Source organism: Palaemon carinicauda, chromosome 8, assembly GCF_036898095.1.
Source record: "Palaemon carinicauda isolate YSFRI2023 chromosome 8, ASM3689809v2, whole genome shotgun sequence".
Lineage (NCBI taxonomy): Eukaryota > Metazoa > Arthropoda > Malacostraca > Decapoda > Palaemonidae > Palaemon > Palaemon carinicauda.
In genome coordinates, this window is record NC_090732.1 from 7,189,104 (window position 1) to 7,210,532 (window position 21,429).

At 40.4% G+C, this 21,429-nt stretch overlaps 1 protein-coding gene across 3 annotated transcripts in view; it reads right to left on the bottom strand.

Moving 5' to 3' along the window:
- Positions 1–20,330, bottom strand: part of lic (dual specificity mitogen-activated protein kinase kinase lic) — a 39,607-nt gene extending 19,277 nt beyond the window's left edge. The window contains exons 1-4 of one of the 3 annotated variants that reach the window (XM_068378428.1): positions 20,226–20,330; positions 10,805–10,851; positions 7,902–7,968; positions 5,743–5,908 (exon numbers count right to left, since the gene is read on the bottom strand). In XM_068378428.1, coding sequence (XP_068234529.1) covers positions 5,743–5,908; positions 7,902–7,968; positions 10,805–10,811 — 240 coding nt within the window. In that variant the 5' untranslated portion in view covers positions 10,812–10,851; positions 20,226–20,330. The other 2 variants (XM_068378429.1, XM_068378427.1) reach the window with 2 other exon arrangements.
- Between the last annotated feature and the right edge of the window lie 1,099 nt (positions 20,331–21,429).

A 21,429-nucleotide genomic window follows, 5' to 3' on the forward strand; every position in this document is an offset into this window, starting at 1 on the left:
GTGAATGAGCTTCTTGTATTAACAGTCTGATAAAGTAGGATAAAGCATTCTTTGACATAGACAAAGATGGTTTCTTAACTGATCACCATAAAGCTTCAGATTGGCCTCGTAAAGGTTTAGTTCGCTTTAAATAGAACTTAAGAGCTCTCACAGGGCATAAGACTCTTTCTAGTTCATTGCCTACCATATTCGATAAGCTGGGAATATCGAACGATTTCGGCCAAGGTCGAGAAGGCAGCTAATTTTTGGCTAGAAAACCAAGTTGTAGCGAACATGTAGCTTTTTCTGACGAAAATCCGATGTTCTTGCTGAAGGCATGAATCTCACTGACTCTTTTAGCTGTGGCTAAGCATACCATTAAAAGTGTCTTTAAGGTGAGATCTTTCAGGGAGGCTGATTGTAGCGGCTCAAACCTGTCTGACATGAGGAATCTTAGTACCACGTCTAAATTCCAACCAGGTGTAACCAAACGACGCTCCTTCGTGGTCTCAAAAGACTTAAGGAGGTCCTGAAGATCTTTATTGTTGGAAAGATCTAAGCCTCTATGCCGGAAGACCGATGCCAACATGCTTCTGTAGCCCTTGATAGTGGGAGCTGAAAGTGATCGTCCTTTTCTCAGGTATAGGAGAAAGTCAGCTATTTGAGCTACAGAGCTACTGGTCAAGGATACAGATACTGACTTGCACCAGTTTCGGAAGACTTCCCACTTCGATTGGTAGACTCTAAGGGTGGATGTTCTCCTTGCTCTAGCAATCGCACTGGCTGCCTCCTTCGAAAAGCCTCTAGCTCTCGAGAGTCTTTCGATAGTCTGAAGGCAGTCAGACGAAGAGCGTGGAGGCTTTGGTGTACCTTCTTTACGTGTGGCTGACGTAGAAGGTCCACCCTTAGAGGAAGACTTCTGGGAACGTCTACTAGCCATCGAAGTACCTCGGTGAACCATTCTCTCGAGGGCCAGAGGGGAGCAACTAGCGTCAACCTTGTCCCTTCGTGAGAGGCGAACTTCTGCAGTACCTTGTTGACAATCTTGAACGGTGGGAATGCGTATAGATCTAGATGCGACCAATCTAGGAGAAAGGCATCTATATGTATTGCTGCTGGGTCCGGGACTGGTGAGCAATATATTGGGAGCCTCTTGGTCATTGAGGTTGCAAAGAGATCTATGGTTGGTTGGCCCCAAGTGGCCCAAAGTCTCTTGCATACATCCTTGTGGAGGGTCCATTCCGTTGGAATTACTTGCCCTTTCCGACTGAGACAATCTGCCATGACATTCAAGTTGCCTTGGATGAACCTCGTTACTAGTGAAATGTTTTGACCTTTTGACCAGATGAGCAGGTCCCTTGCGATCTCGTACAACGTCAGTGAGTGGGTCCCTCCTTGCTTGGAGATGTACGCCAAGGCAGTGGTGTTGTCCGAGTTCACTTCCACCACTTTGCCTCGAAGGAGAGACCTGAAGCTTTTCAAGGCCAGATGTACTGCCAGCAGCTCCTTGCAGTTGATATGCATGATCCTTTGACTCGAGTTCCACAGTCCCGAACATTCCCGACCGTCTAATGTCGCGCCCCAGCTTACGTCCGATGCGTCCGAGAAGAGAACGTGGTTGGGAGTCTGAACAGCCAGGGGAAGACCCTCTCTTAGGTTGATACTGTCCTTCCACCAAGTCAGGCAAGACTTCATCTTTTCGGAAATGGGGATCGAGACCGCTTCTAGCGTCTTGTCCTTTTTCCAGTGAAAAGCTAGATGGTATTGAAGAGGACGGAGGTGTAGTCTTCCTAATGACACAAATTGTTCCAGGGATGATAGCGTCCCTACCAGACTCATCCACTTCCTGACAGAGCATTGTTCCTTCTTCAGCATGTTCTGGATGCATAACTGGGCTTGGCTTATTCTGGGGGCCGACGGAAAAGCCCGAAAAGCTAGACTGTGAATCTCCATCCCTAAATACACAATAGTTTGGGATGGGACCAGTTGTGACTTTTCCATATTGACAAGGAGACCCAATTCCTTGGTCAGATCTAGAGTCCACTTTAGATCCTTCAGACAGCGACGACTGGAAGAAGCTCTGAGAAGCCAGTCGTCCAAATAGAGGGAGGCTCGGATGTCCGATAAATGAAGGAATTTGGCTACATTCCTCATCAGCCTCGTAAACACAAGAGGAGCTGTGCTTAGGCCAAAGCACAGGGCTTGAAACTGGTAGACAACCTTTTCGAAAACGAATCTCAGAAAAGGTTGGGAGTGCGGGTGGATGGGGACGTGGAAGTAGGCGTCCCTTAGGTCTAAAGAGACCATCCAGTCTTCCCTTCTGACCGCTGCTAAGACTGACTTTGTGGTCTCCATGGAGAACGTCTGCTTTGTGACAAAGACATTCAGAGCACTGACGTCTAGCACCGGCCTCCACCCTCCTGTCTTCTTTGGCACCAAGAAGAGTCGGTTGTAGAATCCCGGAGATTGAAGGTCCGAGACTTTGACCACCGCTCCCTTCTCTAGTAAAAGAGACACTTCCTGTTTCAAGGCTCGTATCTTGTCTTCCTCTCTGTACCTGGGAGAGAGATCGATGGGAGACATTGCTAAAGGGGGTTTCCGTACAAAAGGGATCTTGTACCCCTCTCTGAGCAACTTCACAGATTGTGCATCTGCGCCTCTCTTCTCCCAGGTCTGCCAGAAGTTCTTGAGTCTGGCTCCCACTGCTGTCTGAAGATGCGGACAGTCAGACTCTGCCCTTAAAGGACTTGGATCCTTTCTTCTTTCCTCGTTTCCCTTCGGCACGAGCACCTCCTCTGCTGGAGGCTCTGCCACGAAAGGGCGGAATAAAACGGGACGCTGGAGTGTCCATCCTTGGTCTAGCTGACAAGGTAGGCAAAGGGGGAGCTTTGCGAGCGGAGGACGCAACAAGATCATGAGTGTCCTTCTGCACCAATGAAGCGGCTATTTCCTTAATCAGGGCTTCTGGAAAAAGGCACTTGGAAAGAGGAGCAAAGAGAAGCTCAGATCTCTGGCACTGTGTAACTCCAGCTAAAAGGAATGAGCATAGGTTTTCACGCTTTTTAAGGACTCCGGACACAAATGATGCAGCAAGCTCATTAGACCCATCACGTACGGCCTTGTCCATGCAGGACATAATGAGCAAGGAAGTCTCCTTCTCTGTCGGAGAGGTCTTTCTGCTTAGGGCTCCTAGACACCAGTCTAAGAAGTTAAAAACTTCGAAGGCCCTAAAGATACCTTTCAAAAGGTGGTCCAGGTCCGAAGATGACCAACATATCTTTGAGCGTCTCATGGCAAGGCGGCGGGGAGAGTCTACAAGACTTGAGAAGTCGCCCTGGGCAGAGGCAGGAACTCCCAAGCCGAGAACTTCTCCCGTGGCATACCAGACGCTCGATCTAGAAGAGTGTCTAGCAGGGGGAAACGCAAAGGCTGTCTTCGCTAAACTCTTCTTGGACTGCAACCATTCTCCTATCACCCGCAAAGCTCTCTTGGACGAGCGTGCGAGGACGAGTCTAGTAAAGGCAGGAGTGGTAGACGGCATGCCTAACACAAACTCTGACGGCGGAGAACGAGGAGCCACAGAAACAAACTGGTCCGGAAACAACTCTTTGAAGATGGCCAAAACTTTTCTAAAGTCCAAAGAGGGTTGAGTAGACTTAGGCTCGTCCAAATCTGATAGTGGTTCATCTATGTGTGCAGCACCATCATCATCAGAAAGTTCCTCATCCGACAACTGATGAGGAAACGGCAACGGAGTGGGTAACGGCTGGTTCGCTGAGTCCGGTCGCACGGGTGCATGCGTGACTGAGCCGGACGCAACGTCATGGAACTGCTGCCCAGTCTGTGAGCTGGCAACAACCATTGCAGCGCGGGGACGCATAGCGTCTACTCCAGACTGTCTGGACTGATGTGGGTGCGCAGTGGAAATCACACTGGGTTGCGGAGGTTGACGCACCGCGTCAAAACAAAGCAACTCTGACAGTTGTTGAACCTCCAGAACGTCAACGGCAACCTCCGAGCGTCTCTTAACGTCAACATGCGGCTGGCAGATCACACTGGAACGCATGGGAGGAGGAACTCTCTCAACTGGTGTGCGTGAGAAGGTTACCTCAGCGTCCACCGGACGCACAACCGATCGTGTGGAAGGTTGTAGGCTAGGTACTGCACTAGCTGGTGCGGCAGCAACCTTCTCCGCACGAAAGTCCTGCATTAGAGACGTCAGTTTAGACTGCATGTCTTGCAGTAGAGACCACTTAGGGTCTACGGGAGCAGGTGCGGCGACAGACGGGGTTACTGTCCGAAGCGGTACCGTTTTGCCTCTCTTAGGCGGTGAGCAGTCATCGGATGACGGCAGCGAGTCCGAACTGACCCAGTGGCTACAACCGGGCCGTTGGACTTGCGCTGAAGGGACCGACTTGCGTTTTAACGGTCGTGAGACCTTGGTCCAGGGTTTCTTGCGAGAAACACCTTCCGAAGACGAGGTATAAATGGGTTCTCTCGTCTTAGTTAGGTAGGAGCGATCTTGGGTAGATACGCCCGATACCACGGAGGGAACGTCTGTTCGCTGATTAAAGCCTCTCGAACCCATTTGTCGTACGACATTGCTTCTCCCCTGGACTTGGGAGCTTGCAAGAGGTCCCGGACTAGGAGGACGACAGGCACGAACAGACGAACCCTCAAGCGCAACACTATCCACAACACTATCACTCGGCACTTTAGCACTTCCCACTGCACTTTTGCACTTAAGCTCCTTCACATCCGCCATGAGCTGATTACGGTCACTAGCCAGGGACTCAACTCTCTCACCCAGAGCCTGGATGGCACGCATCATATCAGCCATCGAAGGTTCCTGAGTGCCAGGAGGGGGCTTAGGAGCAACCACTACAGGGGAAGGAATAGGTTGTGGGGCATGAGGAGAGGATATATCAATAGAACGAGAAGAACTTCTCCTAACTCTATCTCTCTCTAGCCTACGTGTATACTTTTGAAATTCGATAAAATCGAATTCCGAAAGGCCACCGCACTCCTCACACCGATCTTCCAATTGACAGGTTTTATCCCGACAATTGGAACAAACAGTGTGAGGGTCGATAGAAGCCTTCGGAAGACGCCTTGAACAGTCCCTAGCATTGCACTTCCTAAATTTGGGGACTTGTGAAGGGTCAGCCATTTTGAATTGGTCAAAGGGAAATTCAAAAAACTATCAAAAAGTCATCAACAAAGAATCCGTTATCAAAAAGAGTTCAAGGATTTGTGTGAAGAGAAACCCTGCACAGCGAAAGCTCAAAACTAGAATAAAGTACTTCACCAATTAGTTGTGAAAAAACTCCAGTTTAGCAACAGCGAGTAAGTACGTCTTGTCGACACCTCGATAGAGAGAAAATTGAGTCTTTGTTTACATTGAGAACTGGGTATCTGGACGACAGATGGCGCTGTTGGGCACACCCGCAACCTGTGTAGCGATCGCTGGCGAGTTTTTACCGTAGAGTTGTCTGTCGAGCAACAGAGTTGCAGCTATATAATCACCGGCTAAGTTAAATATTGAAAAATATCACTTACTTATACTGTAATGTCCCTATCAACACTTATTCTCTTCTCCCCATATGCCGTAGATAACACTTCTCCTTATCTTGCACATACAAAATTTGCTCTAAAGGTGTCAATACTTAGTGCAAAGGCCTCAGCAATGGAAACTAAATGACAGAAGTGGATTTAAACCTACACTAAAAAGTTAAGCCAGAGCAAATTAAACTTCACACTAACCTTAACCGCCATGATAGTATCAGAAGGTCTATGTCTCATTTTTTCAACGACGCCATATGCACCTCGCCCTAACTCTTGTAAAAGTTCTAGATCATCAGCTGACACTTCAACATCTTGACCATCCATTGTTATGGTTGTTCTACTATCTAAATCCCTCGGGGGTCCTCTGCAAGAGATATAAAAAGTTATTTTAAATCACAATGAATAAATAATGCAGATTGTTTCTGTACACAAAAGTATACTTTATATAGTATGCAGCTATTGGGCTATAAAGATAGTGTGCAAAGTTTCCACACCTAATACAAAAAATCAAGCAAACAAAATGCTAAAAAGTCTAGATTCAATTTTCCAATAAGTAAAATTTCCTTTGCAAAAAAGCTATCATAGGAAGATTATAGCAATTCTGAAACTCCTACATTCTGAAAGGAAAAAACTAAAATATACAGTATTGTATGATTTCAATAATCTATTTTCCTTTCTTATCAAGCAAATAAAAAAATGATAAGTACAGCATCATTAGCAATTTAATCCTATACGCTTTAATTATTAACATACTTCTTTCCCTCATGAGTAAACTAATTCTGTGGGTCTGAAGAAGTGTTTCTAAGATACCCTAACAAACTACAACCAAAAATAAATTAGGTTATAATTGCAGCTAGTACCAATACAAACATTAATCTGTCATACACACCTAATCATTTTATTTAGATGAGGAAAATTAGCTAAAAACACTGGGTAATATTTTCTACATAATAACCAATCAACATCTATAAATCCCAGATTATCATAATCAATAAATGGTTTAAATAGACCATCAAGTTAACATAACTCTTACCGGGGCGGCTTGAAAGATATTTCATGCATATACAGTATTCTATATTAATGATATATTGATTGGATAAACGGAAAATTACAAATTAAAAAAAATAATTGTTTGATTGTAAGGATGGCTATAATGTCTAAATTCTGGGATTGAAGCACGTAGAATAATATTACTTTTGTTTGGAATTTATATTGGAAATAAGAATACCATAATCAAACAATTACTTTAATTCATTCTAATTCATTATTATCCTATTCATTATTCCAGTATGTTTGTAAATAGCATGGTACGATGGATGCAAGACTGTAATAAATCAATGACAGGAACAAGTACACTTGACAGCCATAATAAGCACAATTCTGTCTGTTTTATCTGCTGTGAATAACTAGGAGCAAATAAATATCCAGGAAATTTCTCCACAAAAAAATATTTACTAATAATATTCATCAATGTCCGGATATGAATTACCGTAAGCTTCCACAATTAATTCATGTACAAAGCAACTCATAACATGAACGTCATCGTAACACCACCCAGTGAACAACAAAAGACTAGTTCATATCTAAACAATCTCTGATACTGTAAAGTAAAAAAAGTCGCTAATAGTTGATGGTTGAAATACACAACTATCTTCAATGATTCCAAACTTCCAGCATAAACACTGCTAGCCAGCACTAACTTAAGACTTGCCTAGAACAAAGAAAACAAGCTTGAGAATGAGAAATTCTCCCCAATACTTTCAATCCTAATGTAATGATATTAAAACTTGAGAGAGTACTAAATGTTCACTATTGCCTAAACTTATGAGAACACAATATTTTCTGGCCAGCATTTAGACCAAAAAAAATAAAAAACCTTCAAATTCATCTTTGGATGCATAGACATTAATTAGATTTCTTTTGTTTTACAAATCAATATCTAAATAACTAGATCCAGCATCTGCAGAGTAAAAAGAGGAAAGGTTAGCCTGTTTTAACACTTGCTCCTCTTCTAGGCAAGGATTAAGGAATGTCAACCTTGTGTTTGCTGCGGATACCAACGCTGGCTATATCTGCTGAATTGAAATGTCTAGTGACTATTTTTACCTAAATAATAAGGTGAATTTGAAAACATCCCCTCTATTTGGGCTTTGGAGTGAGTGCCATCCTCTTCAGTTACTTACCTGCTCATCTTTTGTATGCTACGATAAAATAGCATCCTTCATTGTGGAAGGGTTAATTCTAAATAAAATTTGCGTTTACTGTACTTCAATTATACTAATGAACCACAATTGTGCAATAAAATTTGTCTTATTATTATTATTATTAAAAGCCTACTAAATTATGGCCTAACTTACACCGGTGCAGGAGGCGGAGTATCAGCAAACTTGAATTTTAGGTCAGGACCTTTCCTCTTTGGTCGTCCTGTGAACAAAGTATTTGCATCAATGAGAAAAAATACAAATTAAAAAATAAGAAGTATTCAGTGTTCTTTTAAATGAGGAAAAAGTGTATATTTCAATAAACCCAATTGATGGCAATAAAGATCACATTTTTCACACAGAATATTGTAAGTTAAGAAAACAACAAAATAGTAATCCCCCTATACAAAACTGTTACATAAATACAACCTGTGTACTATCTAGAACAGATATTTGAATACTAGATATCAACTTGAATTAGCAATTGATGCATACATCTTATCTGCTAAAAGCTCAAGCTCTTTGCTTTATAGTGCAATGCACTATATACAATATAAGAAACTCAAGGGATCATTGAGAAAAATAAAATAAATTCAAAGTAAAGTAATTTGTCTTTTTCTTAGCAATACAACCTTGAGTCCTTTAAGTAGGGAATGTGTTTTCAGAGCGAGCTGGAATGACCATTGAAATTGTTAACAAGGTACTTAACGACACATACGAGTGAGGCTGAGGACTCCTGCCCTACCACCAGTCAAAGGCTCTTCGCACGTGACCTTTCGGTTCAGAAAATCGTGGGCCTACCTGTGAGACATAAGGAAGTCCAAGCTTTCCTAAGGTCAAACTTATCAGCAACAGCCTCCATGGTAACAGGAGGCCTTGCAGCACCTGCTAGGGTGCAGCGGTCACGGGAAATTTCAAACTTTGCCAAAGCTTGAAAAACTTGCTGATGCAGATCGGAGATCTCCCTGCTCCTGCGGCATGCTCCCCAGGGACCAAGCAGAGGATGAATGCACACAGGCCTCAGGGACAGGTGAAAGTGATGATGATATAAAGGAGCTGCGAAGCATCCTCAGCATCATCTTAGGAGAAAGGAGCTACTAAGGCCACTAACCTAACCAGAGAAGGCTTGGCCTTCCTCTTCCTCCTCAAAGATTAAGCCTGCTACTGAACAGGAAGCCACAATTCGCACATGGAAATTACTGTGTAATATCATGTCCCTTACAAGAAGCTCAGACAGAGATCGAGTCTACCAACGGTCTTGACATAAACTGGTTTGAGTGCCCATCCTTTTCACCCCACAACATTTACAAATTTAAACATCTATGGTCAGCAACACAAATTCAAACAATAGTGTAATTCACTTCCTAAGAAATACATAAAAAAGAATCGAAGCTTGGTCAGGTAGCAACAGTATATCCGTACTCATTGCAGCTGAAGACAAAAATGAAGAGTTTTTAACAAGAGGAGGGGTGTGATTACTCGCCCTTGTACACCTCCTCTCATTAACTAACTTGTTAACAATTTCAAGGGCCATTCAAACTTGCACTATAGGCATTTCCTATTTCAAAAGATGAGAGGTCTGTATACGCTTTGGATCAACTAAGAAATATGGCAGGGATACTGATCGTCCTCAACTTTAAGTACATTCTTCAGCATCGCACCCACCTCTGATGACAGGGCCGAACTTTTCTGTGATCCTGGAAGTTAAGTCTGGAATGTAATTGGTAGGCAAGATAGAATGGACCATCACTTCAAGTAACTGTCCTGAAGAACACTTGCTAACCAAGGCTGGGCCCAGTGTCGTTCAGTGTTGTTCAACGACATGGCATCCCCCTCTCTTTTTCTTCACCCTGCCTCCCTTCCTGTGCACAATGCAAAAATGAGCGGAAAAGACTCCAGACCCTTCCAAGAGAAGGAAGCTGCTGGCAGTCATTGCTAGGGATTTAATGAAGTCCCCACCAAAGGTTTGATCGTTGTTCCTTTTGAAGGGCTGAGAAACTTGAAGGATACTACATGATTGATCAGTAAGTCCCAAGTTTCGGTCTTCTCCTTTTCATCCCTACCGTAACATTCCACTTTGGAAAGAATGATGAGGGACCGATGCACTCTGTAGAGCCAAAGCCACCTCTCTGCCAACTTACTGAGAGAAATGTAATAGTATGGCATCTCTTTCTTCAACACCCAGTTGGCCCAATAGTTTGCCAATTATTGAGCAGAGAGGTGATGACCTTTCAACCAGAAAGCACAAGACTACGGTATTTTGCGAGGGACTCCGGTTTTTATAACCTTGTTGTCCGGAAGATAGTTACTGCACCCAATCACTTTTCAAGTCTATATACTGCCTGGAAAGAAGCCATGGCTAATACATTCACGACCACAAAACCAAGAGGTGGAGAAAGATGTACCGTCTGCATTTAGTTATACCAGGGCAGGACCTACCATCCGTTCATATATTGACAGATCAACTGGGTGGAGCACTGTCCTCCAGCACATAGAAAATCCATTGTCAACTGAGTGGGCAAGGAAAGATCTAACAGATCCTGCTAGACACGAGCAAACTCCCCAATCCTCGTATCTGATTGCCCCCTCTGTCCTAGATCATGCTGGCAAGCTCTGACCTCTACAGTTCAAGGTTAGGCTCCGAACCTTGAAGAGTGCCAAAGCACCTGTCAATGCACAAAGCTGCCTCAACAAAAGTGCTGTGGTTGCCCAGCTAGGTTCATAGTACATATAAAATGAGTGCAAGAACCTCCAAGCAGGAGAACTCTGACTCAGTCGGGGTTGAACCAAGGTCGGATCCTTCTAGGGCATGAGAAAAATATTCTTCTTTTGGTTACGGTAGTCTTTTCACTTCTTTGAAGGAAAACCACTTACTGTATATTTTAGATAAGTCATTGAAATAATAATTCTCTTCAGAGGAGAGAATTAATTATCTTTAGCAGGTACTAGCTTATGTATTCATATCAAAACTTTAAAATACAAACCATCTCAATAACTTATAAAATTATTGTAATAAAACAAATATGTTCAAATAGATAAACAAAAATCAAAGAACTTACCATGCATTGTGGCTGGTTTCTTTCTTTCCCTCTAGACTTTCACAAATCTGAAATTATAAGAAAATCAGTTTTTGTCTTAAATATAAGAGATCAAAATGGAAATTTTCATACAAAGAATTACTCTACAAGTAAACCATAAGAATTTCAGTGTAAGTATAAAACAAATAATGTGATGAAAGTCAAGGAAGTAGTTATACAATACACAATAAAAGCCCTGTGTAAATATAAAACAAACAGTTTACACAGAAAAAACTAACACTTTACCACAAAGCATTACATACATTACACAAAAAATTAAAAACCTTAGGCAAAATATAACATTTTAAAATCAATTTGCACTTCTAGTCATACAAACCAGAGTTCTTTACAATTGGATATGTCCTCTGCCATAACTCGGAGGGGCTTCACTTGACAAACATAGATAAAGAAGTCCATGATCTGCACTATTGATGCTTCTTACTGAGAACAACGCTTCTACAAAACCAATTGAAGAATATATCCCACTTACCCTTCTTGGCTGCTGCAAAGGACCGTCACAGGTACCTTGTGATAGGCAGTTTGCTTGAGGATGCTAGTCTCCAACTGTGAGGGGTAAGCTACATTACTTCACAGATTGGGGATACCTCTGAATTTGGAGCTGACAAAGAAGAGGGTTCCTTGGGGATAATTCTCTTGGGAGTTACCCTAAAGTATTAACGGAAAGAGATACCGCTTTTCTTGTGGTCACCTGAAAGCCAATAAGGTCATGCTGAACAGAAGAAAGGCATGGGTGTCCAGATGACCCAGTGGATGTTGGAAAGCATCGTTGAACACTGCCCACGAATCTGGAATGAGGAAGCGAACACCAAGAATTACCTGTTTAGCCATGTGGAGGACAGGTAGATTACCTGGCAACTGAGTGTATCTGCTAGTAAATTCCTCTTCCCAAGGATGTATGGTTGACAGCTCTATGGCATGTTTCGTCACCAACATCGGTATCTGCTTTGTCAGCTTGCAAAGTTAACACAAGCTACTATGGTGGTGGTGTTGCTCATCATCACTATCAAGTGCCTCGTCAAATGTTTTAGGAATGCTTGCAGTGCTAGAAATGCTGCTTGCATCTCAAAACATTGATGTACAGACCTTTTCTACTGCTGACCACACACCTGACACAACCAAGCAGCCCAGGTTAGTGCCCCACTCCTCCTTTGACACCCTCTGAACAGTTTAATAACCGGAGGTAGGGAGTTGAGGTGGACTCCCTGGACGAGTTTTTCTTCATCTAATCATCAGGTAAGATCAGCTTGTACCTTCTGCCCCACTGGAACAGGAAGAATTGGGAATCCCTGAAGACCGACCAGTGATCTTTCAAACACAAAAGGGATTTCTGGTGGAGACGCCATGAGGGGCAGTCCTCTAAAATGAGGAAAGGTGGCAGAGAAAACTCCCAAATCGAGCCTGAAGTAAGGTCTTGAACAAACAGCTGCTCAACTTCTCTGAATTTGTCGATGCGATCATTTGATGGAAAGACTTCCGCTACCGTCGCGTCTATCAGCATACACAGATACTTTGACCTCTGATTAAAAGTGATATTTGACTTCTCCTAATTCATTATAATCCCCAGATCTTGACAAAAGGCAAAAAATACCAATCTCAATCCTGTAATAACTCCTTCACTGAGAAAGCTATGATCAGCCAAATCATCAAGACATATCAACAGATGTATCCCAGGCGAATGGGCCCAAGCGGCCACTGACTGAACACCCTAGTTAAAACCGAGGCTGCTAGCAGACAGGCCAAATCATTGGGTCTTGAACTGATATATTATACTGCTGAGGAAGAAGCAGAGGTACTACAAAGAGGACTAGGATCATAAGATGACATACCTTCGGTAGATTGTAAAACAGATCATAATCAATAAAATCCCTAAAACTATAATACCACCCTAACAAAGCAATTCAAATAGATTCTCTTTACTCACTAACTGTCTCAAGAGCTTTGAGTTGTGCACCAGTTATAAATAAAGGCTACTTCCTGTCACCTGGTGCTAAACAGATCTAAGGTCTCGCATGTGAAGATTGAGAAAGATTCATTGAAGTAAAATGCATCACTGAAGCTTGAACTTTACTATCTACATCAATAGCAATGATTAAGGAAACCATAAAATATCACTGAAATTAGAGTGAAAAAATGGCAATAAAGTAAAAACCAAATCTACACTACAACTCACCAATTATCATATTCTATACTACACAGTCATTCTGTATACTGTACAGTATAGCAATACAGTGGTCCTCTATACAAAACTTACATCCTGCACAAGAAGACAAGAATGGACTCCTATGACATCCTGTTACATGATAAGGTATATCGCTGTTGTCCATACACTAAATACAGCTTTGATAAGCAATTTTACTAACAAAATGCCCAGTTCTATCATATGTACATAAATTCTTATTTGCTACAATTTCACCCATTACAATTCCACACAAGAGAACACTGCATTAGAACTTTGAAATAAAACTACGGTACAGTAATAACACAGGTGGGTTATACCTATTAAAAGTCAATTAAGCTTTGTAAACTTCAAACCTGGCTCACAGAATTCCCTCTTACCCAAACAAGCTTAGTCATGCATATATACAATTACTGTAAACAATTAATTATTTCAATTTTGCGATGAAAGAAATCTCAGAATTAAATTACTACAAATGAAAAAGTTACCAAAACCAATCAGGCATAACTGCACTTGAAAATCCAACTTGATGAAACTGGTATAAAAAATTGCACAATCAGGATAATAAAATATCCATATCCAGGTGTCAAGCATCAGATTTAAAAAAATAAAGTAGAAAGGTTCAAAACCACAGAATTGTTTTCAAGAATATTTGTTCAGACAATTTAACTTTATGTAGAATAAAGGGTCAAATTTCCAAGTTCAACTTTGTTCTGGAGATTTGCCTGGACAGGAACGTTCACTTGCAAACGATGAAATAGAGCTGGCTGTAGTACCAAGCTATAGATCGCTAACAAACCACAAAGATACTGGTGTGAGAGTTCTGTAAGGCACAGTGCATGCACTAGGATACTGAACAATCCTCCATCATAATAGGAATGAGAAAGAAGGGCGTATGCAATTACACCCTCCCTTGCCATACAGTGCTAATGTTCGGTATGAGTAGAACCACCCACCTGCTCCCTGTGCAATAGTGATATAAGTAATACTGGCACACGCTTGCTTGACTGACCCCGATAGTACTTGTTAGTGGGTTAGTAATGTAATTCCTTCAGTCTGAGTCTTCCCTCGAGATTATCTTCTTCTCAAGGAAGATTGATTGATTGATTTAAAGTTTTCAGGCATCCTGACTCAAGGAAGATATGTTCAGTGTCAGGAGTGGAGGAAGAAGAGATTTGTGGAAGAGGAAGACAAAGGGTGAACTCTCCTTCCCCTTGCCAATCATTCTTCCTCCTTGTTGCAGAGGTCATGATGTGGGCAACTGCTTAAGACTGAGGTCCATTTGAGGAGAACTATAAGAGCTTCATCCTGCTTTAATACAAACCACTATACTGAGGATTTTATCACAAGGGGAGCACTGTTAACACTTACTGACACTTTACTTCAAAACTATCATCATCTGGGAACACTGTCAGTGCCAAGTGTGCTATGCAAATATTTTTCACCACTGGAAATGTAAGTACAGTCAGCCCACCATTTAGCGGATTTGGTTACAATATCTGCAGCACTGAGATCCATCTAACTTTTAAATAAAGATTCCCATAATCACAGACTCGCAGTTAGTACTGCTGCAAGCAGCCTGATGTTTTTAAACCACCTGTGCTTCTTTGCACCGAGCCTTTCGAATGGCATTTCCCTCCACAACACCATGCCTCTTACTGACTCAGTCTCACTCACTCTCACAGCATCTCATCGCGAAAGTATACCGTACGACCGTTTGTCAAGTAACGTAATTAATCTGAATGTATCGTTCATGTAGACTATGGTACATGTAGCATACACTTAATGTTTAATGAACGCTACCAGTGCACGGTAAGGATTGCATCATGCGTCTCAAGGTTTTAGTATATAAAACTTCATAAATGGTTAGTGTTGTACAGTACTGTACAGTGATATCTTATTTTTTTTCATTTGTGGTAGGATAAATATCCATACATTCCTTAAAAAAAAAAACTATATATATTGTAATTACAGTTCCGTATTGTAAACGAAACACAGTAACGTACTGTACCGTACTGTTGTGAGACCGGCAATGATGTATAGAGCGGAGACGTGGGCAATAAAGAAGACAGAAGAGAAGATGATGGATGTGGTAGAGATGAGAATGTTGAGATGGATGTGTGGGGTGACAAGAAGAGATAAGATATGGAATGAGGTAATTAGGGGTACCACAGGAGTTAGAAAACTATCAGATAAGATCCAAGAAAGTAGACTGAGGTGGTATGGTCATGTCATGAGAAGAGATGAACAGTATATTGGGAGGAGAGAGATGGAAATGGAGGTATAGGGAACGAGAAGGAGAGGGAGACCAAAGCGAAGGTGGGTGGACTGTATCAAGGATGACCTTTGATCAAAGGGATTAACTGGTGATGAGGTGTGGGACAGAGGTAGATGGAGAAAGTTGACCAGAAACATCGACCCCACATAGAAGTGGGAAAAGATGTAGACAAAGAAGAAGACTGTACCGTACTGTTGTTCAACCTTGTCCAGACAGAGATCACTTACGAGTGATATTTAGATGTTCTGTTGTTACTTTTGCATACATAGGGTGGTGTAGCGATGACTTACGTGTTACGAGTTGGCTTCCCTCCTTTGTACTGAAGCTGCGTTAACATGAACCATGTATACAATACTGTGATATAAACCATGTGAAAACAATCTAGTGCAGTACAGTGGATTACCTAGTGTGTTAGTCGACCAAGTGTAGGCAGTGATCTGTGCCTTACGGGGTTATGAGTTGACCTACCTTAGGCAACCAAGCATTTGAAGATTTTTAATCAGTGCAGGTATCTCTGTTACCTAAACCCCAGTGAAGGAGGGCTGGATGTACGGGAGTAACTCTGCCAGAATCGGGTAACTCCTCTCAAAGCAGAGAAACTAGCACAAACTGAAACGAGTCACACTCCAAGTTCACAGACTTCCTCCCCTGAATAACAACAACAGGCTAAAAGGGAGAGGGCTGTTAACAATCACCCCTTCATAAAGATACACAGCACATGGTTTGTATCCATATAAAAACAAAATCTATTTCCACACATGCTTAACTTTCTATGAGCTTCCCAAGACTAGAGAACAATGGTTTAATTTTGGAATGTCTTCCTCCTAGAAGAGCTGCTTTCCATAATTAAAGAGTCTCTTCTACTGAACAATTACAGAGCAGTAGTTAACCCCTTGGGCAAAGAATTGTTTAGTGATGGCAGTTTTGTCAGGTGTATGTAGACAGAGGAGAAAGTGGAAAGAATAGGCCAGACTATTTGGTGTATGTATAGGCAAAGGAATAATGAGCCATAGCCACGATTATTTATGTATGTTCGCTTGTGTTGCGCACAATGACTATAAAACCAATTTTTTAAAAATGGTAAAATTACAGTTTCAACCAAACTCGGATATCCGATATGAAAATATATTTATTCTAGCTTAGAATATGTTTTCAATAAATTTGACCTTTATTTCTGCTGCTATTAATCAGAATTAGAGACACCATGGGAAATCGGGGATTTTATGTCTAACAAAACAAACCAATCACCGTAAATAAAAAAGTTACCGTAATTAGAATCGAATAGCAGTGAAATACAGTAAAAACACTGGAGGTTTTGTTTGCCAGACTTCCGGACGCATAAATAAAGTGATTTTGAATCCCGTTTTCTATGGATTCAAGTTGTTCATAGCAGACTTCCTCATAATATCCCAAATACCTCGTTACTTAATACATACTGTACATACATATACCACGGCACTTCCCCCAATTTTGGGGGGTAGCCAACATCAACAAATGAAACAAAAAAAAAAGGGGACCTCTACTCTCTACGTTCCTCCCAGCCTGACAAGGGACTCAACCGAGTTCAGCTGGTACTGCTAGGGTGCCACAGCCCACCCTCCCCCGTTATCCACCACTTAATTAATCTAATTATTTGTTGGTTTTTGCTCAGCTTTATGTGTATGCTTGCAACTGAACATCTTATTGCACGTATGTTCTGGCAAGAGGACTGTTTCGCTACGTGCGTTAGCCCCGTGGGCTAGTATTCCAGTGTTTATTATAAATTATACAAACTTAAAGGGGTAAATTGGTAAATATTTCCATTGTAATGTCCATGGAACTGGCCAATAATCTCAAAATAAGAGAAGCAACAATCACTGCGCGTATGCACAACGAAATCCAAAGCACTCAACTACTGATACACACTTTTTTAATAGGACACGTGAATTCCGAAACTGCAGTTAATTGGATAATCTTGAAACAAAGCAACAATCAGGTTTCAGCATCTTAACCGTACCCATAATTCCTAACCAAAAACAAAGGTAGATTAGGTATTTTCACCCCACAAAAAACAAAATACCATCGGGAGAAAAACTAACATGACAGCGTCAGTAAATCCTTTGGATAACAATCAGGATCAATATTCATCGGGAAATATTTCCGTAACCCTTAATTTGCAGAAAATTCAAGCAACTTTTTCATGTCTATCCTCTAAAAAAATATACAGTATGAGTAAAAAAATAGATATCCTAATTTGGTTAAAACTGTAACACCAAAAAAATTAATTTCTTATTCTTTATCCATATGAAAGCCCAAAAAACTAAGCGTTCCCGGGATTTTCTTTCATCCGAGAACTTATGCATAGATTCTCAGTTGTTATAGACCTGCTCCTTTTGTCACACAAAGAAACACACCAAACCAACCAGCATTTATCCATTCCTTTTTGGTAAATTCTATATAATAAAATTACTCTACCAAATTAAGCAAAGTTACTTCCCTATCTATCTTACCGGTAGTTCAGTACCAGCAAGTAAGTCTGCCAGCCTAGTACATAGTACAATACACCCTAGGATCAAGTTGGTATTAGAGTATAAGCGGGCAGTACCTGTCAGGAATTTGGAACTTATATAATCAACTAAAGCTCTTCCGACAGTTATTTAACCCTTTTACCCCCAAAGGACGTACTGGTACGTTTCACAAAACTCATCCCTTTACCCCCATGGACGTACCAGTACGTCCTTGCAAAAAAAATGCTATAAAAATTTTTTTCATATTTTTGATAATTTTTTGAGAAAATTAAGGCATGTTCCAAGAGAATGAGACCAACCTGACCTCTCTATGACAAAAATTAAGGCTGTTAGAGCAATTTAAAAAAAATATACTGCAAAATGTGCTGGAGAAAAAATAACCCCTTGGGGGTTAAGGGTTGGAAATTTCCAAAGAGCCTGGGGGTAAAAGGGTTAACAAGTTACTCAAAAACTAATAATAACCTAGATACTTTATTCCATAAAAGAAATCCCATTTCTAACATTTGAACGTTAATTTCCAATTTTATATACCAATAGAACCTGATTAACATTTGAAATAACCTTCCAAGTGGCCATACACAATCTTATTCATTATCACACGACTTTTATATGGACACTGACATACCTGCTCTTCTATAAGGAGAGGCTACCTACTCCATTTTGAAACTTAATTTTTTCATGACTTTTGTTCGTAAAAGAAGTCAATGTTGCAATCATACTAAATATAAGGACATTTTCCTTTGGGAAAATTATGTGGTGTTACTGGAGTAATAATAGGTGCTTTCAATGATTTTGAGTTTTATTATGGTTACAGATGGAAAAAGCTTTTCTACTAAAAATAACAGGTGTTTCCTTTAGAAAAAAAAATTAGTTTTCTAAGAAAATGACACATTCACAGCAAATAAAAATTTAATTATCTAATAAATAATAATCTATAGGGTTAGCAAGTACCCCTTGCCAGTATATAGGAGCTTGATGTTTTACTCTCCCCTCGAACGAAGCAAGCGTACGCCGGAGCAAAAACCATTAGATTTCTAAAAAATATCCCCGTTTTTACTCAGTCTAACGGGTTTTCAGTTTATTTGTTGGTGAAACGAAGTTCAAATTCAGTGAAAGCATTTTATTTACTACAGGAAAAACTATTTTTTCTGTTCAAAATGTTGTTCCATTCATTTTTATAATTCTACCTAATTTTGATGTGAATTAGCCAGGAATCCATATTTTTAAAGTTACGAAGGAAGGTGCTCTTGAAAATCTATATTTCACAATTGAATCTAAAACAGCTACTTCGTTCAAGATAAAGACTTGAAAAACTAGCCAGTCGGTAAACGCGAGCCGTCTTAGTTTACGGTAGGCAGGAAATTAATAAAACCGGGGGAGCCTATGTGTATCAGCGGCCAGTTCTTCACGCATTCCAAAATTGAATATCAACTAACCTAAACTTTAACCCTAACCTAACCTACAAGCCGTGTCCTTACCTACTTTCCTGACTGGAAGGGGAGCTAAGGCCCCCTGCGAACCCCTTTACACTGCCGTATTCTAATTTATACATAATAAAACATACAGGTGGCTGCTATCGTACATACAACCCAAACTGGGAAATCTTGGGTTAGATCGTACTTCTGCCTTTGTTTCCCTTGTGTATGGGGTTTCAGCCATAACTGTTTTAAACATTATTATGAATTGAAAATTAAGGCTTTCAAAGTTGGTAAAGTTTTACTGTATTACAGATTCTGATTTCGAACAGTCAAAGTTAATTTTATCAAAACAGTTTAAAAGAACTGGAATTAGTTTGGAAACAACCTATTTTCTCAAAGATGAGGTATTGTTGAATTATGCAATTTCAACGCCTTTCTGTAATTTTAGTCTTCTGGGAGAATTTCAAACGTTATTGATGCATTCTGAGCAATGATCTTTATGTAATTTTAGTCTTCTGGAAGCATTTATAACGTTATAAATGTATTCTGAGCAATGATCTTTTAGTAATTTTAGTCTTCTGGAAGCGTTTTAAACTATATGGATGCATTCCGAGCAATGCTTTTTTCTGTAAATTTAGTCTTCAGGAAGCGTTTTAAACTTTATAGATGAATTCTAAATAATGATCATTCTGTAATTAACTATCCTTATCACACAAGCTAAAACCTCTAAACCTCAGGACAAGCATGACCGTAACCTGCTTGAAAATGTAACAAGTTGTGTCAATGTCAGAGTAAATATCCAGGAAAGCAGCCTACCTGTCACTTCACATCTAAACGTATTCAGTGTCAATTTGTGCAATTGTTCCTTTTAAGGAGTTCTGGGTTATGATCAGAAATCCATTTAACCTTCGGGTTTCCACACACAAAAATATACCGGAAGCCTCCACTAAATCCCGTGTACTGTAGGAGATGTTATCACTCCGAGCACCTGAGGTCGACTCACCTATACCTTTCTGATGATTAATCTGATGAATCACAGGTGACTCACTATTTCTGAAATGAGTAAACCCTTACCTTCTCTCAGGCTAATGCTAAAGATGCAATGACAAGGTTTCTACCTGGTACGTTCTCTACAGATACCCTTTTTTTTTTTTTTGATAGATTGCTATTTTTCCTTCATTGATCAGAGGTTTAACATTATTTTCAGGTATCACTTCAAAATATAAAAGTGTTAAATTTAATATAAAATGTTAAATTCAGCTTTCCCCATATTCCCCACATCCCTATCCTTATCCGTATCCAATATAACTTGCAACATTCTAACTAATTATGATGTGGCACACTAGATCTTATACAAGAATTTATAACTCGATAAGTCCAATTACTGAATATTTCATTGGTGCAGAATACATTTCTCATCTATGTAACTTTATATAATATAAATCTAATATTGTTTTGATATCACAAGGATTATCGGTTTTGCCAAGTCAATGTGCACAATGTTAAAGTTTATTTTTTAACACAATCCCATATTAGAAATTAAAAAAGTAGCATTAACACATATATACTTTCTCGCTCCCACCATATATTATCTATTTTTAAGGAATGGATATGTATCCAAGCGAGAAATTCGTATTTTGTAATCATTACACAAATAATTTTGTAGAAAACGTCAACAGACTTTCAAGTTTTTTGCACATATATCTCTTCGGCAGACAACAACACATCGAGGTCGCTTATGAATTAATCCGTAGTGACGTATTACTAAGAATGCAAACGTTGCTTTTGTTCGTGACAGAAAAAAAAGTGTGGGAAAATACATTGAGTAAACACGAATAAATCGGTACTTTTCATCTATGTTATATGAAACAATTACATCTGACTTAAAGAAATTTTGGCATTGTTACTGGGAAGTTATTTACCCTTATATTACATAATTCATCATAAAATACACCATAGTCGTAAATTGTATCTTAACCCTATTCAATCAATGGACACCCACTTGCCAAACATAACACACTAGATGCATTGCTTAATGTACCGGGTATACCTTACCAACTATTTAGCATTGCTTATTAAATCGGAATGTAATTATCCTCAAATGTGCGCATGAGAGCGCATATAGGAACCATAATATATGCATTTCACTGTATATCTCCAAGTTAAAAAAGAATGTCTACGAGAAACGAAAAGTATGCCTTTATATG